General features: G+C 36.1%; 1 protein-coding gene across 1 annotated transcript in view; it reads right to left on the bottom strand.

Moving 5' to 3' along the window:
* Window positions 1-18,703, bottom strand: part of ATP8A1 (ATPase phospholipid transporting 8A1) — a 279,653-nt gene that overhangs the window by 20,014 nt on the left and 240,936 nt on the right. Inside the window, exon 35 of the mRNA XM_044681740.1 lies at window positions 16,575-16,682. Coding sequence (XP_044537675.1) covers window positions 16,575-16,682 — 108 coding nt within the window. The remainder of the gene's footprint in view (window positions 1-16,574; window positions 16,683-18,703) is intronic.

Genomic DNA, 18,703 nt, shown 5'->3' with positions numbered 1-18,703 from the left:
GACAATGGTTCCTTTACACTGTTGTTATATCCAGTATAGCAAAATAATTTAATGCTTGAAGCATTCACCTGTTTATACTTTTTTATTTTTGGAAAGCGATGATAACCAGAGTATCACTGAAGATGTGGAGATTTTTCTAGGCAATCAAGATGGTAAGAAAGCCAAAAGATGTCACTATTGCAACAACCCTGTTTTGTCTGTGACTTCTTATTGGGCTGGTATCGGGGATAAAGTTTTTTTGACCATTCTTTTAGCTTCTGACTCATTTTAAGGCTATTAATAATGAATTCTACATGCAATATGTTGGCAGAAAGATTTGGAGATGGTAACTATTCTAGTTAACCTCCATATACATATTTTAAAGTTTGTAAATCATAAGATCTCATTTGATTTACATAATTTCATCTGATTCTCAAAGCTACTAGAATTATTGTGCCCACTTTTATGAATGAGAAAACAGGTTCAGTGAGGTAAGATGAATCGGCCACAGTCAGTCAACATGACAGAGGTTTCAAGTCTACAATCTGCTCATTCGTATTCCAGGGTTCTCTCCATTAAACCAAACTTCTTTTCTAAGATAGATTGAAGTGATTTCTGAAGTGGAAAACACTACCTTTTCCCAAAGCTAACTGCTTCAGACTCCTTTCATTTCCCTTTGTCCTTTTCTTCTCTGACATACTGGGCATCTTCTTCCAATAGTTCTTTCCTTAAATCCATTAAGCTTATCTCAGAAGAATATTCAGTCCCACTGACTTTTTCCAAATAGTTCTAGAAATTTCTTGTCTTCCCAAATGAAACATTATATAGGAAATTTTTACTCTAACATAATCCAAACTGAAACATGGACTCACTGTTTCATGAATACATTTGTCTTTTACATAATTAACTTACAGCTGTTCAAGGAATGATCACTGGTCTAAGGAGATCTGAATTCTAGTCATGGTTCAGTTCTAACTTGCTTGTATGGCAATGGAATAGTGCTAATAATAATTAGAGTAACTAGTTATGGTTTGCAAAGAGTTTTAGAAATTTTATCTCATTTTATCCTGCAAAGATAAAATACCACAACAAATTAGAGGAGAAAGAATGGCAGGAAGGAAATATTAATCACTTACTATAGGCTGGGCATGGAGCTAGGGTCTTTACAGATATAATCTCATTTAATCCTCACAATGACTCTGCTAGTGTTATCATCTTAATTTTACAGTTGAGGAAACTGAGGCAGACAGAGGCTAAATGAATTGCTCATGTCCAAGGTCACATCTGAATGGTGCTCTCTCTACCACACCACCTCACTGCAGAGGAAATGACTTGCTGAAAGGAAGAAATATCATTTAATTGGCGTAATGGAGCACCATAGAGAAGAAACTACTGTAATGGTTCTTTAATAGCAGACCGGAGCTCTTTCCAGCTATTAGGGATGGCATGAAGATCTGGGAGGTTAGGACAAGAAATATCCATGTGAATATTCCTCCCTTCCTCCCTCCCTCCATGCATTATAACAAATGCCTTCACTATGCATCAGAAGTCTCATGCTCTGTGCTTGTACAGTCCAAGTTGGATATACCCTGGAGGCTTGGGGAGCTGAAAGGAGATTTGTTAAAGGTCAGCATCTGAAAAGAGAAGGCTTTATTCTCCTTACTGTTCTGGAGCAAGACCTTCTCCCACAAAACCATGAAAAGAGCTACTTGCCAATTGTTTTGTGGTCCATTATTTCGTCCATTTTCCTCAAGCAATTTTTCCCCAATTGCTGGTTTGTACTGGGTGTTTTGATCCACAAATGTAGAGTAATTTGTCCTTTTTCTCTGTGTTCTGTAAAATCTTTAATTTCTTTATTAAACTATCCTATCACTTTTTGGACATCCATTTGGGACATGTTTTAGAAAGCAAAATTTTGTTTGTAAGTTTCTCTCATTTTACTTCTGGGTGTTCATTAACTAAAAAAAAACTGAAGCTAACCATAATACCAATGATTTTTATCATCTAGAATAGAATGTTCAAGTACCATCCATCCATGGATTGTACTTCTTTATTTTTTATTTCTTTAGAAAATTTATTATTTTTAAAATTTTTTCTTTAACTTTATTTTCTTTCTTTAAATTTTTTCTTTAATTTTATTTTCTTTAAGATTTTATTTCTTTTTTTCTCTTTCCTTCCTTCCTTTCAAAAATCCTTACCTTCTGTCTTCGAATTAATACTAAGTATTGGCTTCAAGGCAGAAGAGCTGTAAGGTCCAGGCAATTGGGGTTAGGTGACTTGTTCAGGGCCACATAGCTAGGAAGTATCTGAAGCCAGATTTGAACCCAGGTCCTTCCAATTCCAGGCCTGGTGCTCTATCTGCTGTGGCATCTAAGGTGCCCCCATGATGATACTTAAAGATGGAGCCTCCCTTTCTACTTGGGTCAGTGCAATATGATAATGCAAGTTCTGTTGTAGAGATATTGCATTACAACTTCATACTGAATCTTGTCTCAAAGCTCCTTTTGTTCAGTTATTTCAGTCATAGCTAACCCTTTGTGACCTCATTTGGGGTTTTCTTGGCAAAGAAATTGGAATGATTTGCTCTTTTTTTCCCTCCACCTTATTTTACAGATGCCAAACTGAGACAAACATGGTTAAAAGACTTGCCCAGGGTCACACAGCCAGTAAAGTCTGGGGCCATATTTGATTCCAGGCCCGGCACACCGAGCTGCCCTTAGGGATCAGTGGAAACACTGGATGCTTTGGGAAAAATACAACTCCCCGCAGGCACTCTTATGCTCATGCAGTCTTGGAGACATGGGTCTAGTTCCATCTTTGTTATTCACTCTCTCGGTGACTGTATGTGATTCATTTCATTGGCTTTCCTTTGTTCCATATTAGAAAGGGACTGATACCTCCAATCTTACCCTTTTTCTAAGGGCCACTGTCAGGTTCAAATACAAAGGAAGGGAGAACCCTCTGAAAGGGAAGATGAATCACGTGCTAAGTAAGTGCCGACCCAATTCTGATGACTATTGCTTAATAGTGTGTTAATAAAATCTGATCCTATGAGAAATGCTTTCTTCAGTGCTCACCTTGAGAGTGGGGGGCTATAGTAATTTTTCACGCCTTCTTTCCTCTCTAAGATTCAAGAAATGGAATTTTCACACAGAAATTCCTTCTTTTTAATGACTTGTGGTACATTTAGTATAGCTCTGGTAGAAGGGACCAACGGAGAGGGCAGGGATGACTAAGTGTAAGGACTTGCTGAGACACGGGGTCCTGTAGAAGTCTGAGAGCTGCAAGAAACATGTTGCACATGTGTTTTTCTGGCTACCAACCTTCTGCTCTACCAAAAATGTCAGCCCTGTATCATGGCCAAGACTAGCTATTAGAAGCCTTGAGGGTTTCCAGCCTGGTCATGATTTGAGCTTTTATTTCAGACCCCTTTGAATGAACAGGGAAATAAGCTGTATTATTTGTGGTAACAAAGATCTACAAAACAAAGTGGCTGCCTGTCACTTAGGGGAGGGCAGAATGAATTGTGGCAAATGAATGCAACAGAATACCATTGTTCTGTCAAGAGTAAAGAACATGAAGAATGGAAAGAAACATTGGAAGAATTGTATGAAGTGATGCAGAAAATAGAAAGCAGAACCAGGAATGTGATTTGCACTAGGACTACAAGGATGTAAATTAAAAAAAACAAACAAACTGAAGAGCTGAACAAAAATAAATCATAATGATAAATTCTGGTCCCGGGGAACAGATTGAAGGAACTAATTTCCTTCCTCTTGGTAGAGATGTTGAAGAAAGCAAGAGTGGAATGTTGCTGACAGAGATAGTAATTTTGTTAGTTGATTTAGTTAACTGGTTTTCTTTGTTACAAGAGAGAGGAGTAACAATGACAATACCGGGAAATGATTGTGGTATAAAACAGATGGTATTAATAAAACTTAATAAAATAACAATTTAAAAAGGTTGAATTCAGAATGGTCATCAAATCATTTCCTTACAGTCCTTCCTGTGTTAGCATCAGGCTTGTATTTATGGTTAGACACCAACATTTCTATTATTTGGACCTATGTTTGAAACCGCCTCTACAAGGTTATCCTTAATGATATTGTCAAATTCTTCACCAGAACACTGACAGTTAGCCTAAGACATATTCCAATCAATTCAAAAAATAAGCATTTGTCATTGCGTTAGCTTTCTTACTGAATGCTGGCACTGGGCACAATCGCGATGTCTCATTTTTTCCCTTAATTATGATGAAAAGCTGTTTTCACTCTGAATTAACGGAATGTAAGCTGTATTAATTGTGGTAACAAAGATCTACAAAGTTGCTTGCTTTGTACAGAACACGGGATGCGCTGTGGATGAGGGAGGGTTGGTCCTTTAACAGTGAATGTGGCAAATAACCACTGATTCAGGATAGCTAAAGGAACAGCTAAACAATTTATGATATATAAACATAATGGCATATTGTGCTGTGAGAATTCATGCATGTGATAAAAACAGAAAACAAAGGCATAGGGGATAAGGAATGGACCTGTGATTTCACTGGTATTGGGAATTCTCAGGGGAGGAAACTTCCTTTACCAAAGCTTCTTTTTTTTTTTTTTTTATAATTTATAGAAAACTTTAAAGCAGAACCTGGAAAATAAAAACCAACAATGTAAAGAGAAAGCACTACAATAAAATATTTAAAATCGAATGTGGTTAAATTATAATGACTAAAACTAGACACCCCTCCCCACCTCCCAAGAAACATAAGAAGGCAATGCTCTCCTTTTTTTTTTCCCCGAGGTGAGAGATTATGGGTTGGAAACAGTACAGATCATATTAGATTCTATCCCATCTCCATGTATTGGTTAGTCATACAGAACTGTTTTCTCTCTTTTTTTTAATTCTTGTTATAAAGGGATGCCTCTGTGGGAGGGTGAGGGGAACGGAATACATTGGGAAATGTAAGTGATCTAAAAACAAAAGATATCAATGAAAAATGTATTATTATCAATACTAATAGCTAGCATGTATATAGCATTTTAGCATTTACGAAGTCCTTTGTATGTTATCTGATTAAAAAAAACAGTGAATATGGTATCTTCTTTCCCATTGAGACTTAAAATTTATTTTCTTCCTATTTTCATTTTCCACAATTGACAATGCCATTGGCATCCATGCAATTAAGGTTAATGTCTATTTGGAGGAATGGAGATTATGAGCAGACATTATCACAGCAGGACCCGCTCTAGATCTGTTTACATAGTGATATTTCACAAAATTAGAATCAGGATTAGAATTCAATATTTCAGAGTAATTTTAAACTTGAAGTTATAATGGCTATAGAATTACATTAGCAAAATAATGTGCAAACTTCATTCTCACATCTTTTTACATAAAAAACTTTCTGCCTATTCTTGTTTTTATCTGATACACACACACACACACACACGTATATATGACTTATCCATAGGTTTGACATCATTGTTTTAATTTCCTGTGCCAGAATTGTTGTCCCTTGTAGCAAAAATTAAGTAAAAGCAATGGCCAACACTGACCACATCTGATAGCCTCATTCCATACTTGTGGTCCACTATCTTTTACCAAGAGGAGAGAAATATATTCTATGATTGAGAGCTGAGACTGATCATCATATGGATCTGAATTATGATGTCTTTAATATTGCTTTCTATTATTTTCTTTGTTTACTCCACTCTGCAAAAATTCCTACCATGCTCCCAAGTGCCTACACTTGCTCACTTCTTATGGTGCAAAAAATCCATTCCATTTAATATGCCACCATTTTTTTTTTTTTGCCTTTCCCATAAGGACGGTGATCCACTTTGCTTCTAGTTTTTTGTGACCACAATGAATGTGGTTAGAAATATGTTATCGTATGTGGGATCTTTCTGTGTCATTAATCTTCTTGGATTAAAAGGTCTAGTAGAGGCATTGCTAAGTCAGAGGGTAGTGGTAATAGTTTAGTCACTCTGTTCACATGTGTGTTGGTTTTACCAAATCCAAAAACGACATTATAATCCCTTTAATTCTCTAAGTTTATCACGCTTTCCCCAAAGCATGGTTAGTCAGAGCCCAGAGCTCAATTTCTAGGAACATCCTAAGCTTCTCAGAGGATTTGGAATTGGATCCAGAGATAGATTTGGATGATGTGTTCAGAGTGTCTGAATTCAGCACTTTTCCCTATAGAAGGGCTCCAGGTTTATCGAGTATTCTTTAGTTAGTCTCACTACTAAGGCAGGAACTTTACATTGCCTATGATGCAGGTAAGTACAAAATTGAGGAAAAAGGATTGGACTGACTGGTGTTGCTTGTAGATGCCAATATCTACACAAATTTATTTGGTTAAAAAACATTTTACTAGAGAACAAGGAAATCTTCCACTAATTGCCTCAATTATAAATACTTGAACAATATGTAGATCAGACACACATTTATAGTGAGTACCAGTTATATATTCTATTTCGATTGATGGTTCTTTTTGCAGATCCTGTTTTACAGATGAAGACCATTTAATGCCTGGTTTATATCCAAGAAGCAAGAAAGTCTCAGAGCCAGAATCTGAACTCAGATCTTCTGGCTTCAAGGGTTGCCTTTTTTCTTTTGAGCTATTACTTGTACAATAGAATATACAATCAATTTCCAGGGTTATTGGGTGTTTGTAATGTTCTGGAAATGGCTTCTGAGAATCACTACTCCTCTCCTGCTTTCTCCTCCAAATCTAGTTAAGATATGAGATCAATCAATCAATCAGCATTTATTAATGAAATAATTAAAAATGTAAACAGTGCAGGAAAGAAAAAGAGGCCCTAGGAATATAGATGATGTAGACATCGAATAATCTTTACATAAATAAGTGAAAAAAATTTTAATTTCAAAGCTCAGTATCCACATTTCCTGAGTCATAGAAAATAGTTTTCTGATTAAAGAAAAGGATAAAGTAACAAAAGGAATGAAGTAACAATGAGGTGTGAATACCTGGAAATAAAATGCTCCCTTTTTGTTATTTAGATTATGATCCATTAAGAAAAGAAACAGGAAAGAAAGGCAAAACTATGAGAGAGAAAAATAATAAAGCAGTAAATAACTTAAAGAAAAATACAAAATAGACTGTTTTTGCTAGGAGAGATAAATTTCGCTTTATTCTACAACCTTGTGCTATTTGGCATATTTAACATTGTTCTTGGGAAAGATGAATTTGTTTATATCCCATGAGACAAGTGAAATGAAAATTTTAAATCATTCCTCTCATATCATTTTAGGTAGGTAATGAAAATTTATATAATAAGAACTTCCACAATATGATAAAAAGAGGTATTATTAAACATTTCTATAATTTTGTGGTATATATGTATTTTAGCTTTAAAAACTTATAAAACTCAATAGCAGCTATTATGTGAGAAAAAAATTTGCTAACCTATAAAATGGGATGGGAAAAAACTATTATCATACATTGCAAACAGAAATGAAGGGGGGTGGTATACAATTTTTCACGTACATATACTACAGAAAACAGAGAAAGGGCAGCAAAAAATAAAAATTGTTCTTTTCAAAAGAAGCCCACTTCATTTTGGTAAATAAAACAATACTGCATAAAATACCTTTTTTTCCTGAGAGTAAAAAGCAGCTTGTGAAAAGTAGCCACTGATTTCAAGTAGGGGCACATTTAACTTGATTTATGATCACAAACTAGAATATCAGGTCAGAGTATTGCACTTAAGAGTCTGGAGATCTGGATTCAAATTCCAGTTCTAGTTTCTTGAACTTGAGCAAATTACAAAGTTTCTATGTCTCATTTCCTATTCTGTAATATGGGAATAACAATAATATTCACATGACTTCCTTTCACAGGGTCGTTGTAAGGAAATTACTATGTAAGCCTTTTTTAAAATATAACATGAGTGATTATTATTATTTCTTAGTTCCACACATCTAAAATAGTATTTGACTTATTGAAGCAAACATCACGATGACATTTCTGATTCTTCTTTGTCCATTTTTGCAGGACTTAGAGATCTCTGAGAACAAATTGTGCCAGCCTAAGGGGATGGATTTCTGCACTTGCAGGGATAGAGAAATCATTCTTCAAAAGAACTATCATCTGACTTACCAAGTCTAATGTGTCCCACCTGCCCTCTATTTTCTGGTGATCAAGACCACTCTGTATGATACTATTTCAAACTTTCTTGCTATGTGACTTTAGTTAAGGCACAGAATCTTTTTTTTTCTTATTTTCATATATCCATCTTTACAATAAATATGCCATCATTACTGGGGGTATTTAGAATTCTTGTAAAATTGCTAAGAGGGAAATTGTGGAGTCGGATGAAAGATTTGATGCATTCACAAAGCCCTGCTACCTCTCTTGCCAAGTTGAGTAAGAAATTGCTTGCTGATTTCCCCTTTCCATTGTGACCTAAAATTCTGATTTATGATAATAGAGGACACCCATTTCCTCTATTTTACTTAGCACTTCTGTAGGACCGCAGGATTATTACTACAAAATGTATTCCAGAGGTTCATCGGGACGGTGCTACCTGAGTAACTTGGTGCGTCTGAATCGCTGTCTCCAATATTAGGGACTCAAGGTCCAACATCAATGGCAGTTTTTTATTAGACTGACTCACAACCTTTGGTTCACTGGAGAATATCTGACAGGGTTTATGAGAGCTCCTCTCTCAAGGCTTCTTGTCAAAGCATGATAACCTTGGATGAAATTCCATCATATCGTGACCTCACCCCACCCCCAAGCCTCAAAAGGACTAATTTTATGACCAATAAATTATGCGATGCTATCTAAATTATAAATGCCAATATAGGAAAAGGGATATTTTAGCTGGGAAATTCTTCACATGAAAAGCAATTTATTATGTTGAATAATATAGACGGCAGCCAAATTTAAGAAAATAATACTGCTAATATAGTTTATTAATACCTTTCCTATTGGGGTGACACTAAAGAGTTCAACAAAGAGTTTTATTGTTTTTCAGAGAGACTCTACAAACCTCAATCAAGTGATCTGAAATTCTGTAAAACACATGCTCGTTCCTTAACTTCAATTTCCTTCAGTAGTTTTATAGATCCCTTAGGCCAGACAGAGCAGAAACAGATGGCGCTCTGGAGAACTTTACAGTGCATACCTGCAATACCACAATAAATTTAAAAGTTTTGCAGATAGTGAGCTTCTGGTATTAATCCTGATATGAAATGGTTCTCTGAGTGTACTATGGCGTTTTCAAATTTTTTAATCTGGTTTGCTAATCATATCAGCCAAAATATTTTCAAAACTCAATCTCAAAATTCAAAAAGCCTGACGATGTCATTCAGACAAGTCAGAAAAGCAGACCGGCATCTGTTTATATACCATCGTGCTTTTCCCTAAGGCCTACCTTGCTCCATAAATTGTTCTACTGGTGTGAAAAAATACAAGTCAGGTCTGAAAAAAAAAGTCTCCTCTTAAATCACAACCATATTTGCCAGAGAAAAAGAAGACAACCAAATTTTAAAGGAGAAGCAAAGCATGCTGTACTATTTTTCTTTTATTTTTAGTTTTTTTTCCCTAAATGATTTTTCTCATTGTTACACTAACTACCTAATTTTTGCTGGTGTCATGACAACTCCATTAAAAAAAGCTGACTATTTCGATTATTTATGGTTTTTACACAATTATTCATTTTTCTGAAGCAAATAACTAAGAAGAGTTATACGTGGAGGTTCTCTGGAGAAGTTAAAAAGCAACTAACTTCTAAGGAATTCATTTCCCAAATGGGGATTGTGGCAAAAAATTCCCTTCCTTCAAAATCCTATGTGGATGGAGTACCAAAGTATGGTCAGGGCTAAAGTAATAAAAACATATAATAAAATAATAACAGCAGCAAAACACCAGCTTGGCTATCCAGAAATGAGTCCTCAAATATCCAGAAGGGTAGCAAATCCAAAAAAGGAGAAACATCCCTTTTCTTATGGTAAAGAATCTTGGATTGTGGATACCTGGATGGGGCAAACTTCTGTCTCCTTTCCCTATTTAGAACTGAGACACTTGGGAAAAGTGATTAGAAAGACAAAGGGGAAATTAAGCAGAGAGGAAGCAGGAAGAGTGTGGAGTACATTAAGAATAGCAGTAAATAATAGGAGTGAGGGTAGCTGTACACAGTGATTAGCAGAGACATTGAGGGGGACTGTGGTAGGGACAAGCAACAGTTATTCCAACTTCAGTGAAGACACAGAGAGAAGAGGAAATAGAGAAGCCTTGAACACTAGAAGGGTGAATTGTCTGCCTCTCCAGGAATAAAACTCTTGTGTGTATCTAGATGGGTGGGATGAGAGAAGAGGGGGGGAAGTAAGGGAAGATCATAGGTATTTTAGTAGCTTTTGAATTTGTAGCCTAAATGGTAAACTCATGGTTATTTTGAAAATTTCCTATAAAGACATTCTATAGAGGATGCTGGATAATTGAGATTATTTTTTTTAAAAATTGGAACTCTTTTTTAAGAGATGTTAGAATTCATGCTGATTCTGGTGCTGAAAAGAGATACTGGGTCAGGATACCTCAGACAGATGATGAACAAAGTCAAAATCAAAATGGGAGAAGGGAAATGCTTGGTCTTGACCCATCAGGATCGGTGAAGATGATGATGGTAAGACTCAGTTTTTAAGGAAAATGAAGGTTCATAAAAGATATAAAAATGTCTTTTGGGCTGGAGTAACTCAGAGAAGCTGAGAAGGATTGAGTATCTAGAAAAGGGAAGGCTAATTCTGAGTAATCTTGTGAGCAAAATATGGGGCCTGAGGAGAACAATGAACTGGAGTTTGGCTGTTCATCGGGAAGACTGTTTCAACTGGGACAAGGAAGTAGACCTAGACCTTAGGCTTAAAGGAACTTGGTTCCATAACCGTGAATGATGAGTAAAAATACTTCCCATTTTAGGATTGAGAATAAGGGTGAGTTAGAAAGGGAAAATGGAAGCAAATCTAAAGGCTTGAATTATTTTTCAGTTGCATCAAGTTGAATTAAATATGAGTTATATTTATATTTTACTTAATTTGTGCCTTGAGATATTCCTTTATTGTACTACTTTGAAATCTGTATAAATTAAAGTCCAGTTAAGATATTCTGAACTTCCATTTAATGAAAGAATCCCATTTTACCATTCCTGATTAACCTTCAACAACCTAGTCTCTACAAGAATACTTCTAGGGATAGGGAACTCACCATGGTATGCTTTGAACTTCTTTGTTAGAAATCTCCTTCTTATATTTGATTAAAATTCAACTCCTACAATTATTGGTTGGTTAGTCCCCCGAAGCAAGAGGGTTCTTAGTCTTTTTTTGTGTCATGGACCCCTTTAGCAGTCTGATGAAGTCTATGGAACCCTTCTCAGAATAATAGTTTAAAATGCTTAAAATTATATACATAAGATTATGAAGGAGACCAATGACATTGAAATAATTATCAAAACATTTCAAAAACCCAAAAAAGAAATTTCATGGAGCCCAGGTTTAGAACTGATGCTCTAGGGCAACACAGACTGAATTTACTCTCTTATCTACGATCTTCAAATATTTAAAGATGGCTACTGTATCATCTTTCTTTTAGGCCTATTGTCTCCTTGACTCTCCAATCAGGTATCCTATTGAGATGGTTTACAGATTCATGAAGAACTGGGTGAGCTCCAGTTTTTCCATATCCCTCTTAAAATTTGGTGCCCAAGAATGAACCCAGTGCTTGCCAGATGTTGCTGACAAAAGGCAAGTAATCTGAATATTATAATTATTTTTTAAAAATTCAACATTATGTTTTATTATTTTTTAAATTTATTTTGTTAATTTTTTTCTGTTTTAATTTGGAATACTTTTTTTATGGTAACATGATTCAAGATCCCCTCCCTGTGAATATTATAATTCTTGAATGCAGACTAAGATTATGCCAAATTTTATTTTTGTTTACAAGCCTCACTCTACTGTTGATACATATAAAGTTGAGAAATAGGAAAACCACCAGATTTGTTTATAGAGGAATTGTTTCCAATCCTAGCCTGGGGCCAGGATTTGGAATTGTAAAGACATGGTTTTAGGAAGAAGCCTCCTCCTGCCCTAAATTATTTCCTTCCTTCCCTTGCCACTGAAGGAGGTAGTAGGGAAAAATAAGCCCAAGGGAAAGGGAAAGTGGCCAAGGGCACTTCTGTTTGTGGGCTGCCATGTTTTATTACAGATATGACACGCAATATGTCAAACATGGAGCACAAGGGTTTATATTTCACCCGACATTACTATTTTAAAATAATGCCGACGACTAGACTTTCCTCCAAACAATACAGTATTGCTATAAACATTAACAGATGAAGAGTACAGGTTGTTGGAGGCGTTGGAGGCACTGGATGGGTATATGTGTGTATATACGAATCCTTCATTGGTCATCCCAACAAGAGTTAGTACAGATAAAATGTAACAGTAGCCAATCTATTCTTTTTGCAATATTATGTGATTTTTAATGTAAGTAAATTTTAAGTGAATTTAAAAATTACTTTAATTATAAATGAGTAAAAAGTGATTGTGATCACACACAAGGACAGTGCTTGATCTGGTGGAGTGGAAAGTGTTTGGCTCAGAGATAGGACAACGTGGGTCCAAGTCTTTCATGTGACACATACCAGTTGTGTGCCTCTAGGAATACGCTAGTGCTCCAGGCCATTCCCTGATACTCGGAGGTGCAGAGCAGCTACTGATTTACTCTAAAGGTTTTTATCACAGGAGCTAGGAAGGATGACACAGCAGACATTTACTAGAGAATTGGAGATAGTCTTCTTGAAAATAAAGTGATTTGCATAATGGCCTCTTAACAGAGACCACTATTGCATTACCTTACATTCTTTGCTACTTCTAGACCTGTCTTGGTAATAGAAAGACTATACTTTAAAAAAAAAAAAGGGGAGGAGTGGGAACATGTAGGTAGCACACAGGCTTTGAGTTGGGAGGACCTGGGTTTAAATTTGGCTCCAGACATTTTCTAGCTGTGTGATCCTGGGCAAGCTACTTCACTACAAAGCTCTTGCCACTTTTCCATTTTAGAATCAACACTAAGACAGAACATGCAGATTAAAAAATATAAATATAAAATATATATAATAAAATAAAAATAAATGTAAAAAATTAAATACAAATTAAAAATGTAAAAAATAAAACAAAGATAAAAATACTTTTCTTAAAGGGCAGGAAATAATAAAATAACAAAAAGAAATAAAGTCCTGTTAGCATTTAGCAACACATATGAAGCTGACTAAAATATGCTGTAATAGTCATTTTGCTATGAATTGTAAATAGTAATAGCACAGGTCTCATGAGATAAGACCAGGCTCAAGTTTTCTAAAGTGTGGCATGCAATCAAGGGGAAGAAGGATAAGATTTTTTTTAAAAAGTGTGGAGGGGGCAGCTGGGTAGCTCAGTGGATTGAGAGCCAGGCCTGGAGATGGGAGGTCCTGGCTTCAAATCTGTCCTCAGACACTTCCTAGATGTATGATCCTGGGAAGGTCACTTTAAGCTGCATGGCCTCGCCCTTATCATTCTTCTGCTGGAACAAATACATAATATTGATTCTAAGCTGGAAGGTAAGAGTCTAAAAAGAAAAGAGATAGTGGTGTGTAATACCCAAAGTAATTGAATTTTTTTATAGCACAATTCCCATATAAATATATGCCATTTTCTCCAGTGAAAACAAAATTCCAATCAAAGTAAAATATAAAGCTAGGGGCAGTTAGATGGCACAGTAGATAAAGCACCAGGTCTGGAAATGCAAGGTCCTGGGTTCAAATATGACTTCACTTACTTCCTAGCTGTGTGACCTTGCGCAAATAACTTAACCCCATTTGCCTAGCCTTTTGCCTTAAGAGTTCTTACTAAGACTGAAAGTAAGGATTAAAAAAAAATCTAGACTCACACTGCAAATTTATTCCAATGGGTGTGTATGGGGGAGGCAGGAATAATGAGAGTGCATCATCACTGACAAGCAGGGGACCAAAACTTAGATGGCAAAGGATTTGCACCATGACCTTCCCTTCTTCTCATATTCTAAGGTAGCTTTGTGCAGATGCAGGGTCTAGGCTTTTAATTACTCCATTGGATACCACAAGCCCAGTTCCCTGGGTGGTTCCCCGAAAAGCATAGTTCCACAATTCTATGGGCCCCTCTGACTCAAGGCTGTGCAGGGCCATCACTGAAATTCTCTCTCTCTCTCTCTCTCTGTCTTTCTCTCTGTCATCTTTCTCTCTGTCTGTCTGTCTGTCTGTCTCTCTCTGTTTCTCTCTCTCTTCTCTCTCCCCCTCTTTCTCATTCTGTCTCTCTGTCTCTTTCATTCTCTCTTTCTCTCATTCTCTTTCTCATTCTCTCTTTGTTCTTGTCACTCTCATTCTTTTTCTCTCACTCTCTCTCTCTCTCTCTGTCTGTCTCTCTCTGTCTCCCTCCCCCCATTCCCTCACTTCTTGCCTTAATAACAGCTCTAAGATAGAATGGCAAAGGCTAGGTAAATGGGGTTAAGTGACTTGTCCAGGGTCACCCAGCTAGGAAGTGTCTAAGGCCACATTTGAACCCAGGTCCTCCTAACTCCAGACCTGGTGCTCTATCCACTATGCTACTTGCTAACAGTTCTTTTTTCCTTTGAGAGGAAGCATGATATGGTTGAGTTAAAGGACTGGAGATCAGATCCTGGCTCTCCTACTTGCTACCATAATAGAAATGTACATGAGATGGACTTTCTACTCCCGTCTACATGAATTTGAGTTTTTCTAGCAACCAATCTTCCCTCTTTTGTTAACTATCTATATGACTTTGGGCCAATTACTTAACCTTACTATATATGAAACAAGGGGGTAAGACAAGGTGTCTTAGGAGGTCCTTTCTAGCGCTCAGCCTAGGATTCTGGGATCCTGCATTTGTCTCATTGTTAAAACTCTGCCTTCTATGTGTTTTGAATGTAACTTCGTGCTTAGTAAATGCTGAATGGAATGGAACTCAGTTGTTTAAGATGCTATTCATCTAAAAAATGGGAATAAGAGAACAAGAAATAAGATGAAATGACTGTCATGGAAGGGAGAAGTTATGCCAAAGGTAAGCACAATGGATATTAAGTAAAAATTTAAAAAATTGGATCGAACTTTCTAAAGGATGTCACTAGATAAATAGAGTCTTTGATTTTATGAATATATAGGAAAAAAAGCTGAGGTTGAAAGGGGGAAATCTTTATTTCTCTTTTTCTTAAAATATAGTATTTGTAAACTTCTCCAGAAGGTTTTAACTTGGGGTCCATGAACTTAAAAAAGTTTTATATATTTTGATATCTAAATACTTGACATTTACATTTTGAGAACTATTTTTAAATGGTTTTCTTTGAAAATCTACATTTCATCATACACATTTAAAAATATGATTCTGAGAAAAGGCTTCTTGGTTTCACCAGACTGCCAAAGGGTTCCGAGATATAAAAAAAGGTTAAGACCTTTGTCCTACAGTTTGAATAGTTACATACTTCAAAAAAACCTTTCACTTTAGGTAGAAGTGAATGCTTCTTGATATGTCTGGTTTCATTGTAACAGCATCAAAACCTTCTCTCTAATAAATACAACCACAAGAGTTTTTTTAAGTGCCTGCTTTCTGCTAATTTATACAAAGCAGAATTGTGTCAGATAAAATTTCATGAAAATGATCTATAAACCAGACTGTCAAAAGTGAAAGGTACTCAGGGCAGTACTTATGGACAACAAATATAGCAAAACCACTGGAAAGGTCTCCCGTTACTGCAGCCACAGAAAGCACGGCAACACGGCTCACGTTACGTGGATTTGCAAGTTACTGTGAGGTCACAGGAAATCCTGAAATGTTTTCCACATTTTCTTTCATACATTTTATGTCAAATTTCCTGCAACTGAAATCATAAACCATCGTCCTGCTGGAACTTCTTCTGAAAGAAAAGAAATCTTCTGACACTCCCTCCCAAACACCTAATAACTCAATTCTACTCCTGTAATAAGACACTGAAAGACAAGATTGAAAATGGACTATGATAAGGCTGAAATGTCAAAAGTGCCGAATCTTTCATAATGAAAACCAAATTGATATCATTAAGATCATTTGAAAAACTACATTTAATGAGCCAATGAATGCCTTTTTTCCAGAAAAATAGAAATAGCACAAATTATTATATTAGTAAGGATATATTTAAATATAGGTATATATTCAATATTCCTCCAATTTCAGATTCAAGATATATAACTGGATTTAACAACACATTTTATTGTACATTTGTACAATAAAATGTGCAGTTAAAACCAATGATATATTCTGGGTAAGCGAGTATATAAATGTGTACGCAAGGTTTCCAGTTTCTAACAAAGTGCCTTTTATAGTCCCTTATATGATTATGAGAGGATAAGTAGAACACGGAAACTTGGAAAAGTGCTCTCACAAGATTTATCACTTATAACTTCAGAATTCAAAATAGTTCAAGCCAATGAAAAATGATGCTAAAATGTGAATATTTCAGAAGGAAAATAAAAGCTGTAGGTCATCAATTATAGACAGGAATGTTTAGCATACATTACCTCTCCTGACATATCAGGTGCCATAGGAACAGCAGGCCATAGAGATGAGTAGATTCCAAAAAACACCACCCAGAGTGCAATGCTGCCCCAAATTGCTATATGGCTGAACTATAGGTGGGAAGAGGGAGGAGAGAAAGAAAGTGTTTAAGTTAATATATTTTTAAAATTTATATTTTTATTAATAGAATTTATTTACAAGTATCTCAACCCTTCCCTCCCTTTCCCGCAGATGTATATGTAGATTATGTCTTTCACATTTCCATTTTTCAGTCCATTCTCTGGAGGTGACATTCAGAAGTTATTCTTCAAGTATTAATTCTGTAGTTGTGAACAATGTTCTTTTGATTCTACTCATTTCACTGTTCATTATCCAAGTTTTAAAAAAAATTAGCCTGTACATCATTTTTTCTGGCACAGCAGTATTTCATCACAATTATATAACACGATTTGTTTGGCCATTCTCCAATTGATGGGCATTTCCTCAATTTCCAGTTCTTTGTCACCATAAAGAGACTTGCTAGAAATACTTTGTAACATATAGGTTCTTTTCCTTTTTTCCTGACCTACTTGGGAAATATATCTAGCAATAGTGTTTTGCCAGGTCAAAGGATATACACGGTTTTATAGCTCCCTGGGTGTAATTCCAAATTGTTCTCCAAAATGGTTGGACCAGTTCACAGTTCCACCAACAGTGTATCAGTGTCCCCATTCTTCAACAAGCCCCTCAATGTGTGTCATTCTGCCCTTTTGTCAATTTAGCCAATATGACGGGTGTGAGATGACATCTCATAATTGTTTTGGTTTGCATTTCTCTGTGATTTGGAGCATTTTTAAATGAACCTATATATGACTTTGATTTCTTCATCGAAAAATTGTCTGTTCATGTCTTTCACCCATTTATCAATTGGGGGATGGCTTGGCTCTTATTCTTATACATTTGACAAAGTTCTCTATACATTTGAGGTATTAGGCCTTTATCTTAAAGAAGTTAAGATACATTTTTTAAAGTGTTAGATTATTATTTCCAGGAAAAAATGCAGATGTAACTTTTGTTAATCCCCTTTCTAGCTTCTGATTTTATCCCAAAAGGATTTTTTTCAGTGTTTTTGAAAGAATTTTTTTTCCTCCCTAAGGGTTATATGGCTATTCAGTCTCTCACCAAATGCCATTCTCCACCCCACCCCCACAATCCCACAGCCACAATATATACAGTTCTAGAATTATGAACTAAATGAGAAACTTGTGTGTGCATAGTAAATGAAAGCCAAAGGAAAGCTGTCATTTCACATAAACCACTGGCCTCTAGAGAAAACGTCTCAGCTGGATTAATCAAAAATGCTGTAGAATAAAGAGAGTCCTAGTGTGTGTGCTCAGAAGTCATCTCTGTAATATATTCCAACGAGAACACATCCTAGCGGCGTTTAACCTTGGAAACAACTTAAGATCTGGTTTTATTTCAAATCATCACCAAGACCTCTGAGACATCTTTTGCATTTACTCCTTTTACTGGCCCCAGGGCCCCTTGTATACTTAACAAACAACAGTTGCTCATTTTACATGGCCTATCAAATATATTTAAACTATTTTTATTTACTGTAATTTACTATGATTTACCTGTACATTGCGCTAGCTAGCCTCATTTTTTAAAACTTAAGAAGAGACATTGTCTGCTCTGTCCAAGCAAACTTAGTTGAGCATCTCCTTGCTTTGCATATACCACTTTCTCCAGGTCCTCTATTCTAGTCTGTAATTTCTTCCTATTCTTTTAGATGAGTTCATGCCATCGCCTTTAAAACTTTACTCAGAAACCCCTCCTCAAAGAAGCTTTTACTGATTAACCCAATATCAGGCTCTTTCATTCTATATTTGTCTTGCGTTGAGAGATTCTGCATGCCCTACATTCAGATGTACTCAAGAACATTTTGCTGGCTGGGTTACTGATTATACTTTCCCTTGGCCAGGTAAGCAATGAAAAGTTCTGGCTGAAATGGCTTAAAAAGCTTTATCCACTTCAGCTTCATTGTGGAAGTGACTGAGGCCAGCCGCCAGGGCTGTCGTCACCACTTGACAAAGTTAAGACCTCGGGAAGCCTTGAACCATGTTTCCTTTTCCTCTTTGCGAGGTGACAC

The sequence above is a fragment of the Gracilinanus agilis genome, chromosome 6, assembly GCF_016433145.1.
Source record: "Gracilinanus agilis isolate LMUSP501 chromosome 6, AgileGrace, whole genome shotgun sequence".
Taxonomy (NCBI): Eukaryota; Metazoa; Chordata; class Mammalia; order Didelphimorphia; family Didelphidae; genus Gracilinanus; species Gracilinanus agilis.
The sequence above is the reverse complement of the archived record's forward strand: the minus strand, read 5'-3'. Positions and strand labels throughout refer to the sequence as shown.